Genomic DNA, 17,259 nt, shown 5'->3' with positions numbered 1-17,259 from the left:
TTTACTGGGATGGGTTGTCAACATGTTAGTGTTTGCTGGAGTGAGGTTTTCAACTTGACAGTATTTACTGGGATGAGGTTGTTAACTTGACAGTGCTTGCTCTGTTGAGGCTGTAAACTTGACAGTGCTTTCTTGGGAGAGGTTGTCTACTTGACAGTGCTTGCCCTGGTGAGTTTGTCAACTTGGCTGTACTTTTTGGGGTGTGGCTGTTAATTTAACGTATCCGGCTTGGATACGGTTCTTAAAGGACTCCAATGGAAATAAGTCACTGTGTCTGACTTTTTTGGTTCATCCCAGGTTCTCTACACATATGCTGCTATGTATGATAATTCTATGTAACTGTCATTGTGTATACCTGAATAAACTTACTTAACACGACTGGTTTGGATGCGGAGTCGGGAGGTGTTACTCGACCCCTGCAACTGCATATAGGTGAGTAATCAACTTGACAGCGCATGCGGGGGGGGGCTGCAGTGTGTTAACTTGGCAACACTGGCTTGGGTACGGAGGTCAACGTGGCAACACTGGCAAGGGTGCGAGGGGTCAACGTGGCACCATTAGCTAGGGTGCAGGGGTAAACGTGGCAACACCGCCCTTCGCCGAGCTGAGCTCACTGATTGGTGGCCTCCAGCGTGACGTCACGAGCCAAAACAAAGCCAGCCCCAGTGCTCCCTGACGCTCAGAAAGCTTGTGAACTTCGTTGAATGTGCAGGGCAGGTTTTAACACCCGCAATTAACAATAACAACATTGGTTATCCCAAGTAACATCTTAAAACCAATCCTCTTACATCCGCGGTCTCTCTCGCGTCATCATTCCGACGTTTACTTGTGAGAAGCATTAATTACGAGGCGAGATGGGCGAGGTGGCTGTCAACGGTGTAGAGCCGATCATGGCCGCCGACCCAAGGGAGGAGTTGTTAAACGGATCACCTCAGGAAACCAAGGAAAATGTCGAAGGACTTGTGAATGGTGTGGTTGAACTAACTGAGCGCATCAAGCGCAGGGCTAAGCGCCCTTCTAAGTTTTTGAATAAAGAGTTAAACCGAGCGAACTCTGATACGCAGGTGATAGCCCCACTGCGTGCTCTCAAGAACTCTCGTAAGTCCCGTAATGGTTTTGGTCGTGGACTTCCAAAGAAAGGTGAGTGTTATACCACTTACAGTTTTTATGTGACGTCTTAAAAGTAAAAGTGTTGTATGATATAGTGTGGGTGTTGTCACTTGTTCATATCGCTGCTACTTCAGAATATATCCACCAGCGGAAATAAGTCAAGAATCCCAAAGGAAATAAGTAACTTTGACTTTTTAGTGGGTTATTTACACTATGATAATTGTATTTGCGTGTACTTGCGCCTAATAACACTTGGCTAACTTCTGCCCCTTTATAGAGCTCTCAGAGGCGGGGTTCTTACTTGATCACTAATCTCTTACGATCGAGATCAAGTATTAAGTGTATTGTTTGTCTTGATTTAAAAGTTCAAAGGCAATTCAAATATGACATTTCTATGTACAAGGACCCCGGTGGACATAAGTAACTTTGTCATAGGTAATTATTTACACCGTGTATGATTCTTGTACATAATTATGTGTACTGCTTAAATAACTTATCCTTGGATAAATCATTTGTCACTTGTATGCCATAGCGTTTGAGTGTAAGATACAGTAACGTACATTCGTTACCATTCATGTATATATAGCAGGTAACGATTCAGAGCAAAATCGATATTAATTAACGGAGTATTAATAGTAGTATAGCAAGGAGGCGTGGCAGGAGGGTGGCCTTGAGACCTTTCTCGTTAGTTACCACAAAGAACTACATGTTTTTATAATCATGGGGGAGCGCTAAACCCGTAGGGATTATACAGCGCCTGGGGGGAATGGAATGTATTCAGGCTCAATTCCCTAGATCAAGAGCCCCTCACCATACTACATGTACAAAGAACTTCAAGGAGGAATACCTTAACCAAGAAATGTGTACTATTAAGATATAGAACATACTATTATTAAACAAATATCGTGCAGTTAAGGACGATTTTTAACGCTTATTTTTAATAATGTAATCACCACCAGTCCACCATCATCAAAATCAAGTTATCGCGAAATCTTCTAACACGATTGTCAACAGCTTGCGGAACAAGCAGGATTCGGATCTGGTAAGCCAGTCTCAATGTTATGATTTCGCGTCATTTATAACTGCTTTGAAGACATTTGAGCTAGATTTTTTGTCGCAGGTATGTTAGTATGAGAGTCATCTATAAAAGGAAAACACGCATTGTTGCCACTACTCATGCCAACCTTCCTAGTGTATAGTATTGGTATCTGCAGAAATTTTGGTATCGTTCCATCACAGATAGAAATATAGCTAGTTGAAAGAGTCTTTGGACAAGCATGATATAATAATTTAGAGCACTGGCCTGCCAGTATTAGGTCTGGTTTGCCACGGGTTCAAATACTGTCCGTTCCGTGAGAATAATCACCTGAACCTCACAAGTGGCTAACACGTTTGGCAGTGACGTGAGGCATAAAGCCTCCGTCTTGCGCTAAATGACCCCACAAGGGTTTAGCGCCAGGTTGAGGATGTCGAGCTGTAGTTCCTGAAGCAAACCCATGAGAAGGCAGGGCCAAGTATTTGGCAAACCAAGATGGAGACGTGATGGTTGTGAGACTGACAGTAGACCAGCGATAGAGGGGCGCTAGATTATGCAGAAAAGTGAGATACTGCAGATAGTCTACAGCGAAGTGTCTTATCAGTGATAGCCAGTGTATAGTGGAATAATGTATGGTGTATAGCTAAGAACCAGTGCGATAACTGGTTAAGCTTAGTATGATAAAGAAATAGCGTTGTGTAATAGCACTTAGCACGGTGCCTAGTGAATTAAAGGGTGTAAATGTGTTGTTAGTGGTCATACCGGCTAAGGTAGTAGAAGAAACTCTTATGCAAAGACGAGAATAGTTGATCCGTTATGAAAAAAAATGAGGAAATGAAAACTTGAACCGAGTATACAATTAACTCATACCACGCATTAAAAAAAAAAATAACCAGGTCTTACGAGTGCTAATGTCAGTGGATCACAAGACGTCACGTCACTATCACAACCGCGAGGAAAATGATAAGATGCCACCACAAGTATAACCACCACCTAGCAAACCTACTGCCATCACCATTAGCCATAGCACCACTGTTGACATCACCACTATCCCTAGCACCACTGTTGATATCACCACTATCCCTAGCACCACTGTTGACATCACCACTATCCCTAGCACCACTGTTGACATCACCACTATTCCTAGCACCACTGTTGACACCACTATTCCTAGCACCACTGTTGACACCACTATCCCTAGCACCACTGCTGACATCACTATCCCTAGCACCACTGTTGACATCACTATCCCTAGCACCACTGTTGACATTATCACTATCCCTAGCACCACTGTTGACATTATCACTATCCCTAGCACCACTGTTGACATTATCACTATCCCTAGCACCACCCCTGCCATTACCACTATCCCTAGCATCACTGTTGACATCACTATCCATAGCACTACTACTGCCTTCACCACTATTTCTAGCACTACTGCAATTGCCACTATCCCTAGCACCACTAGTGTTATCACTATCCCTAGCACCACTGCTGCTATCACCACTATCCCTAGCACCACTACTATCACCATTCTCCCTAGCACCGCTGTTTGACATCACCATCCCTAGCGCCAATACTGCCATCACCACTATCCCTAGCACCACTACTGCCATCACCACTATCCCCAGCACCACTGTTGCCATCACTATCCCTAGCATCATACTGCCATCACTATCCCTAGCACCAATGCTGACATCACCATTATCCCTAGCACCACTGTTGACATCACCATTATCCCTAGCACCTCTGTTGACATCATTATCCCTAGTACCACTGTTGACATTACTGTCCCTAGCACCACTGTTGACATTACTGTCCCTAGCACCACTGTTGACATTACTGTCCCTAGCACCACTGTTGACATTACTGTCCCTAGCACCACTGTTGACGTTACTGTCCCTAGCACCACTGTTGACATTACTGTCCCTAGCACCACTGTTGACGTTACTGTCCCTAGCACCACTGTTGACATTACTGTCCCTAGCACCACTGTTGACATTACTGTCCCTAGCACCACTGTTGACATTACTGTCCCTAGCACCACTGTTGACATTACTGTCCCTAGCACCACTGTTGACGTTACTGTCACTAGCACCACTGTTGACGTTACTGTCCCTAGCACCACTGTTGACGTTACTGTCCCTAGCACCACTGTTGACGTTACTGTCCCTAGCACCACTGTTGACATTACTGTCCCTAGCACCACTGTTGACGTTACTGTCCCTAGCACCACTGTTGACATTACTGTCCCTAGCACCACTGTTGACATTACTGTCCCTAGCACCACTGTTGACATTACTGTCCCTAGCACCACTGTTGACATTACTGTCCCTAGCACCACTTGACATTACTGTCCCTAGCACCACTGTTGACATTACTGTCCCTAGCACCACTGTTGACATTACTGTCCCTAGCACCACTGTTGACGTTACTGTCCCTAGCACCACTGTTGACGTTACTGTCCCTAGCACCACTGTTGACGTTACTGTCCCTAGCACCACTGTTGACATTACTGTCCCTAGCACCACTGTTGACATTACTGTCCCTAGCACCACTGTTGACATTACTGTCCCTAGCACCACTGTTGACATTACTGTCCCTAGCACCACTGTTGACATTACTGTCCCTAGCACCACTGTTGACATTACTGTCCCTAGCACCACTGTTGACATTACTATCCCTAGCACCACTGTTGACATTACTGTCCCTAGCACCACTGTTGACATTACTGTCCCTAGCACCACTACTATTATAATAGTTTTGAACGTGGACGTCTAGGTAGCGGTGAATGATAGGGCTCGGATGTTATGGTACACAGGCAGTGTGTTAAGGCGACCCTGACGGGCCCATGCCCAATACTACTACTTGCGTCTAGGATAAGGTGGCGCCAAGTGAGAGAGAGCCAACCTCTCGCAGCCTGAGGCCAGGCCTAAGGCACGCGAGATGGCAGCACTGGTGACGCGAAATATAAAAGCGGCCCGACGCGAATTATAAACCCCTAGCAGGGTATACACTATCCATAGCACCATTGTTGCCATCAATACTCTCCCTAGCACCATTGTTGCCATCGCTCTCCCTTGCACCATTGTTGCCATCACAACTATCTTTAGCACCACTGTTGCCGTCACTATGCATAGCACCACTGTTGCCATCACCACTATCCTTAGCACCACTACTGTCATCACCACTATCCCTAGCGCCACTGTTGACATCACTATTCCTAGCACCACTGTTGACATCACCATTGTCCCTAGCACCACTCTTGACATCACCATTGTCCCTAGCACTACTCTTGACATCACCATTGTCCCTAGCACCACTCTTGACATCACCATTGTCCCTAGCACCACTCTTGACATCACCACTGTCCCTAGCACCACGACTGCCAACGCCATCATCCCACCGCTACTACTGCCACCACCACCATCACTACTCACCACCACCACCACCATCCCACTACTACTACTGCTACTGACACCACCACCATCCCACTACTACTACCACCACCACCACCATCCTACTACTACTAGTACTACCACCACCACCATCCCACTACTACTAGTACTACCACCACCATCCTACTACTACTAGTACTACACCACCACCATCCTACTACTACTAGTACTACCACCACCACCACCATCCCACTACTACTATTACTACCACCACCACTATCTCACAACTACTACTGCCACCCCCACCATCCCACAACTACTACTGCCACCCCCACCATCCCACAACTTCTACTGCCACCACCACCATCCCACTACTACTACTACTACTGACACCACCACCATCCCACTACTATTAGTACTACCACCACCACCACCACCATCCCACTACTACTAGTACTACCACCACCACCATCCTACTACTACTACCACCACCACCATCCCACTACTACTGACACCACCACCACCATCCCACTACTACTGTTACTACCACCACCACCATCCCACAACTTCTACTGCCACCACCACCATCCCACAACTTCTACTGCCACCACCACCATCCCACTACTATTACTACTGTCACCACCACCACCATCCCACTACTACTACTGACACCACCACCACCATCCTACTACTACTGGTCCTACCACCACTACTATCCCACCGCTACTACTGACACCACCACCATACCACCGCTGCTAATGACACCACCACCATCCCACCGCTACTACTGACGCCACCACCAGCCCACCGCTACTACTGACGCCACCACCAGCCCACCGCTACTACTGACGCCACCACCAGCCCACCGCTACTACTGACACCACCACCAGCCCACCGCTACTACTGACACCACCACCAGCCCACCGCTACAACTGACACCACCACCAACCCACCGCCACTACTGACACCACCACCAGCCCACCGCTACTACTGACACCACCACCACCATCATCGCACCACCACCACCATCATCCCACCACCACCATCATCCCACCACCACCACCACCATCATCCCACCACCTCCACCATCATCATCCCACCACCTCCACCATCATCATCCCACCACCACCACCATCATCATCCCACCACCACCACCATCATCATCCCACCACCACCACCACCATCATCATCATCATCATCACCATCATCATCCCACCACCACCACCATCATCATCCCACCACCACCACCATCATCATCATCCCACCACCACCACCACCACCATCATCCCACCACCACCATCATCCCACCACTACCACCATCCCACCATCATCATCCCACCACCACCACCATCATCATCCCACCACCACCACCATCATCATCATCATCCCACCACCACCACCATCATCATCATCATCCCACCACCACCACCATCATCATCATCATCCCACCACCACCACCATCATCATCATCCCACCACCACCACCATCATCCCACCACCACCACCACCACCATCATCCCACCACCACCACCATCATCCCACCACCACCACCATCATCATCCCACCACTACCACCATCCCACCATCATCATCCCACCACTACCACCATCCCACCATCATCATCCCACCACTACCACCATCCCCCCATCATCATCCCACCACTACCACCATCCCACCATCATCATCCCACCACTACCACCATCCCACCATCATCATCCCACCACTACCACCATCCCACCATCGTCATCCCACCACTACCACCATCCCACCATCATCCCACCACCACCACCACCACCATCATCCCACCACCACCACCACCATCATCCCACCACTACCACCATCCCACCATCATCCTCCCACCACTACCACCATCCCACCACTACCACCATCCCATCATCATCCCACCACCACCATCCCACCATCATCATCCCACCACCATCCCATCATCATCCCACCACCACCACCATCCCACCATCATCCCACCACCACCATCATCATCCCACCACCACCATCATCCCACCACCACCAGCATCCCACCACCCTGGTACCGTCACCATCCCACCACCATCATCCCACCACCACCACCATCCCACCACCACCACCGTCCCACCACCACCGTCCCACCACCACCACCGTCCCACCACCATCATCCCACCACCACCATCATCCACCCAGACTAGTACTACTCTCTCTACCAGTCATGGCTACCCTGAAAAAATTGCAGTGCAAGTAGCGTGAGAAGCTGGAGAGCTGCTGGAAACACTGCAGTATTGAGTAGTACATTGTGAGCTATCTGTTGATAATAATTAACAAGAAACAACGCTTTCACCACTACCTTCTATACTACCACTCTCTATCACCACTACCTTCTATACTACCACTCTCCACCACCACCACCTTCTATACTACCACTCTCCACCACCACCACCTTCTATACTACCACTCTCCACCACCACCACCACCTTCTATACTACCACTCTCCACCACTACCTCCTATACTACCACTCTCCACCACTACCTCCTACACTACCACTCCTTCACCATTACCTCTTACACTACCACTCCTTCACCACTACCTCCATAACTATCACGCGGTTCCACTACCTCTTACACTTCCCACCTCTACAAATTCCAATTACGTTATGGAAAACTGGAGGAGATAATAGCTAGAACAGAGTATACTACAAACTCTGGCCATACAGTAGAGCAGAAAAATAACGTAAGGGACCTGGGAGTAATAATGTCTGAGGATCTCACTTGCAAGGATCACAACAGTGCCACGATCACAAGTGCAAAGAAAATGATAGGATGGATAATGAGAACGTTCAAAACGATGGATGCCAATCCAATGATGATCCTTTTCAAATCACCTGTTCTCTCTAGGCTGGAGTACTGCTGTACATTAACATCTCCGTTCAAAGCAGGTGAAATTGCAGATCTAGAGAGTGTACAGAGAACCTTTACTGCAAGTATGTTCTGTCAAGCACCTTAACTACTGGGAACGCTTGGAAGCACTTGACTTGTACTCGTTGGAACGCAGTAGAGAGAGATACGTATATCATAATCTACACTTTGAAAATCCTGGAAGGAATGGTCCCGAATCTGCACACAGAAATCACTCCCTACGAATTAAAAGACTGGGCAGGCGATGCACAATACCCCCAATTAAAAGTAGGGGCGCAATTGGTACACTAAGAAAAAAACACCCTAAGTGTCCGGGGCCCAAGACTGTTCAACAGCCTCCCACCAAGCATAAGGGGAATTACCAATAACCCCCTGGCTGCCTTCAAGAGAAAGCTGGACAGATACCTAAAGTCAGTGCCGGATCAGCCGGGTTGTGGTTCGTACGTTGGACTGCTTGCGGCCAGCAGTAACAGCCTGGTTGATCAGGCCCTGATCCACCGGGAGGCCTGGTCGTGGACCGGGCCACGGAGGCGTTGATCCCCGGAATAACCTCCAGGTAGACTCCAGGTACTATACTACTACAGGTAGGTATGTAGATACTACCTCACACCTCCAAAACTACTCAACCTTCCGCGACACCACTATCTCCAACACTACCCAACGATTATTAGCAAGAAACTACCTCCATCCTCCAACACTACCTATTATTAACAAGAAACCACCACCCACCACCATATCAATATCACCACCAAAACCTACAACCACCACCACCAATAACAACCTCCACCCCCCACTACCATCAACAGCAACCTCCACCCCCACTACCGTCCACCACCCAAATCACTAACCACCCCGCCTGACCACGAACATCCACCGCCAACACCAGCAGTAACAATGGTAATAATAACACTAACCGTCTACCACCACCACCTCCACCATTCATCCCCTCTAACCCCCCACTCACCACCATCCACTACCACCACTCACCACCATCCACTACCACCACTCACCATTGCAATGTAGTAGTAGCTCAGGATATATTTATTATATAGTTAATGAAGTATAGAAAAAATAAAATATATAAAATATTAGAATTTAAGTCGGTGCCGGATAAGCCGGGTTGTGGTTCATACGTTGGATTACGTGCGGCCAGCAGTAACAGCCTGGTTGATCAGGCCCTGATCCACCGGGAGGCCTGGTCGTAGACCGGGCCGCTGGGGCGTTGATCCCCGGAATGCTCTCCAGGTAGGTAGGTGGTATTTGTCTTAAGAACATTTGGAATATATATATTTTTAGCTGCCAAGTTTTGTTTCCCAGATTTTTGTTTACACTTTATATATTTAGTGTTTTCATAGGTAGAGGTTGTAATATTGCATTATTTAAGGCTAGGCTATTGTAGGAATGTCAGAGGTCACTAAAATATATTGGTAATTGTTGAATTAGACAAGCGTTGCATGTCTAATTCAATTGTGTCAGTTCTTTAAACCTTTTATCTACATATTGATAACTGTTATGTAACATAATATTGAGATGTAATGGATTTTAATGAGGAATGTGTTAGCTTTGTCAGAGATGAGCATTCTTCACTTTATTTACCGATTTCGAATTATATACTGGCATGGTGTTCTGATGCTTACCTGGAGGAGGTTACCTGGAGGTTATTCCGGGGATCAACGTCCCCGCGGCCCGGTCCATGACCAGGCCTCCCGATGGATGAGGGCCTGATCAACTAGGCTGTTACTGCTGGCCGCACGCAGTCCAACGTACGAGCCACAGCCCGGCTGATCCGGCACTGACTTTAGGTATCTGTCCAGCTCTCTCTTGAAGGCAGCCAGGGGTTTATTGGCAATTCCCCTAATGCTTGATGGGAGGCTGTTGAACAGTCTTGGGCCCCGGACACTTATGGTGTTTTCCCTTAGTGTACCAATGGCGCCCCTACTTTTTATTGGGGGAATTTTGCATCGCCTGCCCAATCTTTTACTTTCGTAGGGAATGATTTCTGTGTGCAGATTTGGGACCATTCCTTCCAAGATTTTCCAAGTGTAGATTATGATATATCTCTCCCTCCTGCGTTCCAACGAGTACAAGTCAAGTGCTTATATTATGGTTCTGAATAAAATTTAAATGGTTATAAAGTAGGGTTAGACATATTTAGGATATTTAGTAATGCTGGGTATATACTTTTGGGACAAAAATATTTATTTTCGCAGGTTTAGATTATATACATCACAGGTGCTAAAAACCTTGCATATTATTTTTGTCAGTAGTTAGGGAGCTAGTAATTTGCTGTTAAATGTTATAAATTTCTGTATAGGTTAGGATTTGTAAGAGGTTACGAGTGTGGCAGGTGAATGTCTCGCTTCAGTGCATTTCTTGATATCGTTGAGGGAGGACGTGGCTCACTTCCCTCTAGTTTGGCCTGGGATAGAGATGTAAGGATATTTTTGTATTTTAGGGTATGGTAAAGGTCCTTTGTACATCTGTGAAGGGGGTGGTAGTATTCTTGAAGCTGCAAGGCAAAGGGAGTTTTATTCTTTCCTTGGGTGTAAATGAATGTGAAAATATGGGTACAGGTTATAAGTGTTTATAAAGTACTCTAAATTGTAAAGTTTATTAATGGGATTATACTAAACATCATAAAAATCTTTGAAAGAGTGCTAAGAAGCAGGATTGCAAATCACCTGGATTCCCAAAATCTGCACAATCCAGGGCAACATGGGTTCAGGGCAGGTCGCTCCTGCCTCTCACAACTACTGGATCACTATGATATGGCCTTGGATGCACTGGAAGAAAATCAGAATGCAGATGTAATATACACAGACTTTGCAAAAGCATTTGACAAATGCGATCATGGCGTAATAGCCCATAAAATACGTGCTAAAGGAATAACTGGGAAAGTGGGGTGATGGATCTTCAACTTCCTAACAAATCGAACACAAAGAGTAGTGGTCAACAGAGTTAAATCGGAGGCTACCATAGTGAAGAGCTCTGTTCCACAAGGCACAGTACTCTCCCCCATCTTATTCCTCATCCTCATATCAGACATAGACAGAGATATACATCACAGCACCTTATCACCCTTTGCGGATGATACAAGGATCTGCATGAGGCTGTCATATCCTGAGGACGCGGTTAACCTCCAAGAAGATATAAACAAAGTTTTCCAGTGGGCAACGGTAAACAATATGATGTTCAATGAGGACAAATTCCAACTACTCCGTTATGGAAAACTGGAGGAGATAACTAGAACAGAGTATACTACAGATTCTGGCCATACAATAGAGCGGAAAAATAATGTAAGGGACCTGGGAGTAGTAATGTCTGAGGATCTCACTTTCAAGGATCACAATAGTGCCACGATCGCACGTGCAAAGAAAATGATAGGATGGATAATGAGAACGTTCGAAACGAGAGATGCCAAGCCAGTGATGATCCTTTTCAAATCACTTGTTCTCTCTAGGCTGGAATACTGCTGTACATTAACATCTCCATTCAAAGCAGGTGAAATTGCAGATCTAGAGAGTGTACAGAGATCCTTTACTGCACGTATAAGTTCTGTCAAGCACCTTAACTACTGGGAACGCTTGGAAGCACTTGACTTGTACTCGTTGGAACGCAGGAGGGAGAGATATATCATAATCTACACTTGGAAAATCCTGGAAGGAATGGTCCCAAATCTGCACACTGAAATCACTCCGTACGATAGTAAAAGGTTGGGCAGGCGATGCAAAATGCCCCCAATAAAAAGTAGGGGCGCCATTGGTACACTAAGGGAAAACACTTTAAGTGTCCAGGGCCCAAGACTGTTCAACAGCCTCCCATCAAGCATTAGGGGAATTGCCAATAAACCCCTGGCTGCCTTCAAGAGAGAGTTGGACAGGTACCTAAAGTCAGTGCCGGATCAGCCGGGCTGTGGCTCGTACGTTGGACTGCGTGCGGCCAGCAGTAACAGCCTAGTTGATCAGGCCCTGATCTAACGGGAGGCCTGGTCATGGACCGGGCCGCGGGGACGTTGATCCCCGGAATAACCTCCAGGTAACCATCAACTGCTACTACCATCAACTGCTACCATCAACTGCTGCTACCATCAACTGCCACTGCCCATCAACTGCCACTACGTATCAACTGCCACTGCCCATCAACTGCTACTACCATCGCCTGCTACTACCATCAACTGCCACTACCCATCAACTGCCACTACCATCAGCTGCCAATACTGATCAACCACCACCATCGACTGTCACTACCCATCATCTACCACCAACTGCTACTACCATCAGCTGCCACTGCCACCACCAACCGTCACCATGATAAATTAGACACATGTGCAACTCTTGGGTATCTTTATTGAGGAAACGTTTCGCCACACAGTGGTTTCATCAGTCCATACAAAGGAGAATCTTGAAGAACAAGATTGATGGACTGACCACATCGACTCAAGGTTGAGGGACTGATTACCTCATTCTCCTCCTGTTCTTTAAGATTCTCCTTTGTATGGACTGATGAAGCCACTGTGTGGCGAAACGTTTCCTCAAAGATACCCAAGAGTTGCACATGTGTCTAATTTATCAACGTGTCGGTTCTCTGAACCATTCATCTATAAACCGTCACCATCAACGTCACCAACCGCCGCCGCCGCCGCCACCACCACCGCCACCACCGCCACCACCGCCACCACCGCCACCACCACCACAACCACAACCAACTGCCACTACCACCACTACCATCAACCGTCACCAACAACAACCGCCGCCACCACCACTCCCTATTACTACACCCATCACCACTGCCATCCACCACCACTGCTATCCACCACCACTGCCACCCCACCACCATTACCACCCCACCACTATTACCACCCCACCACCGCCCTACCACCACTACCCATCATTACCACCAGCACTCTCCCTCCATTGGTAGTTTGTGGAAAGTTAGCCTGGAGGCAGCAGTGTCAGCCTTGGTGGGGTCGTTCACTCTGGTGTTGCAAACGTGTGTGCCTCGTCAGGCACTACTGGTGGGGGAGAGGGAGAAGGGAGTTTCTGGCCCTCTTTCCACCTCTCCCCATTCCCACTAGTGGCCACTTCCTCTTCCCTCCCTCTCTCTAATCAACCCCACCTTCTCTTTCCTTCTGCACTATCCCCACTTGGCATTTGTTCCCATCTGTAAAATATAGAATAGGATAGCAGCGTACTGCAGATGTATCCAATTTTGCAAAATAAATTACTCAAACGGTCCAACCCTTCTCTCCCTCCTCGCTTAACCTCTTCTTTTTCTCTCTTTTTTTCCCCCTTCCTTTTCTAGGCTGGAATACTGCTGTACATTAACATCCCCATTCAAGGCAGGTGAAATTGCAGAGCTAGAGAATGTACAGAGAACCTTTACTGCACGTATAAGTTCCATCAAACACCTTAACTACTGGGAGCGCCTGGAAGCACTTGACTTGTACTCACTAGAGCGCAGGCAAGAGAGATATATCGTAATCTACACCTGGAAGATTCTGGAGGGACTGGTCCCTAATATGCACACAGCAATCACTCCATACGAAAGCAAAAGACTTGGCAGGCGATGCAACATACCCCCAGTGAAAAGTAGGGGCGTCACTGGTACACTAAGAGAAAACACAATAAGTGTCCGGGGCCCAAGACTGTTCAACAGCCTCCCACCAGCAATAAGGGGCATTACGGGAAGACCCCTGGTTGTCTTCAAGAGGGAGCTGGACAGATACCTAAAGACGGTGCCGGATCAGCCGGGCTGTGGTTCGTACGTTGGATTACGTGCGGCCAGCAGTAACAGCCTCGTTGATCAGGCCCTGATCCACCGGGAAGCCTGGTCGTGGACCGGGCCGCGGGGACGTTGATCCCCGGAATGCCCTCCAGGTAGACTCCAGGTAGCTAGGAGATAGGAAGGGCCTATAGTGAGTGTATGTACTACATCTGAGAGTTTTAATGAGTGGAGAGAAAGTTACTGGTGTATAATGAGCCACATGGGATACCTGGAGGTTATTCCAGGGATCAACGCCTCCGCGGCCCGGTCCATGACCAGGACTCCTGATGGATCAGGGCCTGATCAACTAGGCTGTTGCTGCTGGCCGCACGCAGCCCAACGTACGAGCCACAGCCCGGCTGATCCGGCACTGACTTCAGGTATCTGTCCAGCTCTCTCTTGAAGCCAGCCAGGGGTTTATTGGCAATTCCCCTAATGCTTGATGGGAGGCTGTTGAACAGTCTTGGGCCCCGGCACTTATGGTGTTTTCCCTTAGTGTACCAATGGCGCCCCTACTTTTTATTGGGGGCATTTTGCATCTCCTGCCCAGTCTTTTACTTTCGTAGGGAGTGATTTCTGTGTGCACTCACACCATTAAATTCACGCTCGCACTGTTTGAAAATTACAAATTTGATCCTGCAGTCTGTCCTAAATAAGAACGTTGGTTTTATTCGCTGCAAAACAGTTTAAATGTTTTTATTATGATTGGTAAGGTTAACCTGGTTTAACTCGTATTTACGACTCATGACGAGGAGGAAATAAGTCACTTTGACTTTGGCTAGGTTATGCTAGATAATTTACACGTGTTACTGTACGAGACAATTGTAGAAACTTAACTTGTGTAAGGAACCTGGGTAAACTTATTAGATGTGGCAGTATGAGACAGATTTGGTACACATATAACTCACGCCCTCTTAAGTTAGAGGGTGGGAGAACATAGGAAATATAGAATTCTCTAAACTATACACTAGCTTTGCTGACTATCATACTGGGAAAGGTACTATAAAAGATCAACAAAGATAATATAAATGTAGAGCTAAACGACCACTGGTAAGGGTGCCACTCACATCAAGAGTTATTTAGAAACGTCTCTCCGTCCACAGCAGGACTCGACCCTGCAAACTCTGGCGTTGTGGATAAAGTACTGTGTACTGTGATGCACAGTTTGGAGGGTTGACTCCTGCTGTGGACGTAGAAATAATGTTTGTAAATAATTTCTCCTGTTTGCGAATTGCTAAGCATCTAGAGTTATGACAACAACCTCTCATCATTTTAATAGGTTAATTTTCTTGCTAGGTTTTAAACATTAATTTTATAACTTTCCTTGAAACCTAATATTTTCTTGGATACATAACCCTACAAAACTTATATATAACTGCAAGTAGAAAAAGTAGTGACGATATGTGCTGCAAGTCTGGTGAAGATAACCAGCCCGTCCTAGGATTCCTATTTCAGTTTTGTACATTAGATGTAAGTATATTAGCTATAAATAGTAATTTCAACATATATGAATTGATTAGTAAAAAAATAACACAAGCCTTTCAGTCAGGATCTTAAGTGCGATTTTCAATTCTCCTTTTGCTGTTCTATAGGGCGTACTTCCTCCTTAAACACATTTCGTGTATTAAATAAAATCTTGGAATAATAGACGTGTGCACAGTTTGTCAGCATAGTCGCTGATCCCTGTGTTATATAACTGGTTTGAGGCACCAGTCTCTTCGGAGGCGTGGGTTCGAATCCCACCGCTGCCACCATTTATCGTAGGGGTTCTTAAATGGAGATATCGAGGGTTGAAGGTAGACACACTTGTTGGATGGTAACATATATTGTCAGACTGTGATGATGAACGTGGAGCCCAGCCTCTGCCTGTCTTAGCCTGGATGTCTACGCCGACTGAGACTGGGGCAGAGGTACGAACGTACACATGCACACCCCGTGACGTCACACAACAGTCACAGGCCTAAAAGGGATCTCCTATCTAAAGCACATGGATGATACTGTATGCTATGCTATATAACACAGGGATCAGCGACTATGCTGACAAGTTAACATATTGAATTAGACGTTTCGACGACACCTGTGGCTTTTTCAATCTTAAGGTTGAAAACCACAAGTGGTGAAAAATCTTCAATCTTAATTATGTATATGTGCCTTATTCCCACAATCTTTCGGTATTAACATACCAGTGCTTGTACAATTAATTAAAATCTGTCAAAAGCTAAGGTTACCTAAATAATTTTTGCAGATAAATCCTAAGCTACGGGTTTATTATGATGTTATTTCTGTCTGGGGATACATCAGTATGTTTCATATTTAAATGGTAAACAATATCGACAAGTTGATGAGTAAGACATGTGCGATACCAAGAATCTGTATGAACGACAAGTTTCACCTGCGCTGTAGAATTCATCAGTGGAATACAGAGATGAACAACACTTCGGAGATACCAGCCTTGATGGAAGACTAAGCAGAGAACTAAGCTGAGGACAGCTTTAATGCTTACTGAGTTTTTTCTCAATGTACGCGCGTCCCTGATTGTCATGGCAGGTATCCTGCACCGCCTGCCCAGTATGCGACATGCATCATCAGTCAACTAAATTTCAAGTATCTATTTACTGCTATGTCACAGGGGCAGTCAATGTTAAATGAGATGCCCGTGCGTCCTGCCTGATGAGGTTCGACCCCCACAGCCTTTCAGTACTAAGCATTTAAGTAATTCGTCCAGTAGGATTTTCACTAGTATTGTGTTCTGTTCCGATACTCTTATTCCGTCTTCTGTTTGCTTTTTCTATTGGTTTTAGTTCTTCATCTAGGCAAAAAGTATTTGTGGGGTGGGAAGAGGATAAGAATGTGAGGGCGGAAGTAAGCTCCACCCCGAGATTCAACCTAAAGACTAGAAATAAAACCACTTGACTGCAGGTTGAGAGGCAAAGCCCGAGAGCTGAGGAGGAACCTCTGCAGGCGCAATAGGTGAGTAAACAGAAAGAGGTGAGATCAGGCGAGACTGACCTCGGTGTTGAGTGAACACTGATGATGAGGTTGGCAATTGT

General features: G+C 46.6%; 1 protein-coding gene across 1 annotated transcript in view; it reads left to right on the top strand.

The window, feature by feature from the left end:
• The first annotated feature begins 671 nt into the window (after window positions 1-671).
• The window catches only part of LOC138854206 (programmed cell death protein 4-like), a 127,760-nt gene continuing 111,172 nt past the window's right edge, over window positions 672-17,259 (top strand). The window contains exon 1 of the mRNA XM_070096012.1: window positions 672-1,140. Within this exon, the coding sequence (XP_069952113.1) occupies window positions 855-1,140 (286 nt within the window). The 5' untranslated portion in view covers window positions 672-854. The remainder of the gene's footprint in view (window positions 1,141-17,259) is intronic.

This window comes from Cherax quadricarinatus, chromosome 52 (assembly GCF_038502225.1).
Source record: "Cherax quadricarinatus isolate ZL_2023a chromosome 52, ASM3850222v1, whole genome shotgun sequence".
NCBI classification, from domain to species: Eukaryota; Metazoa; Arthropoda; class Malacostraca; order Decapoda; family Parastacidae; genus Cherax; species Cherax quadricarinatus.
This window is presented reverse-complemented; position numbering and strand designations above follow the sequence as displayed.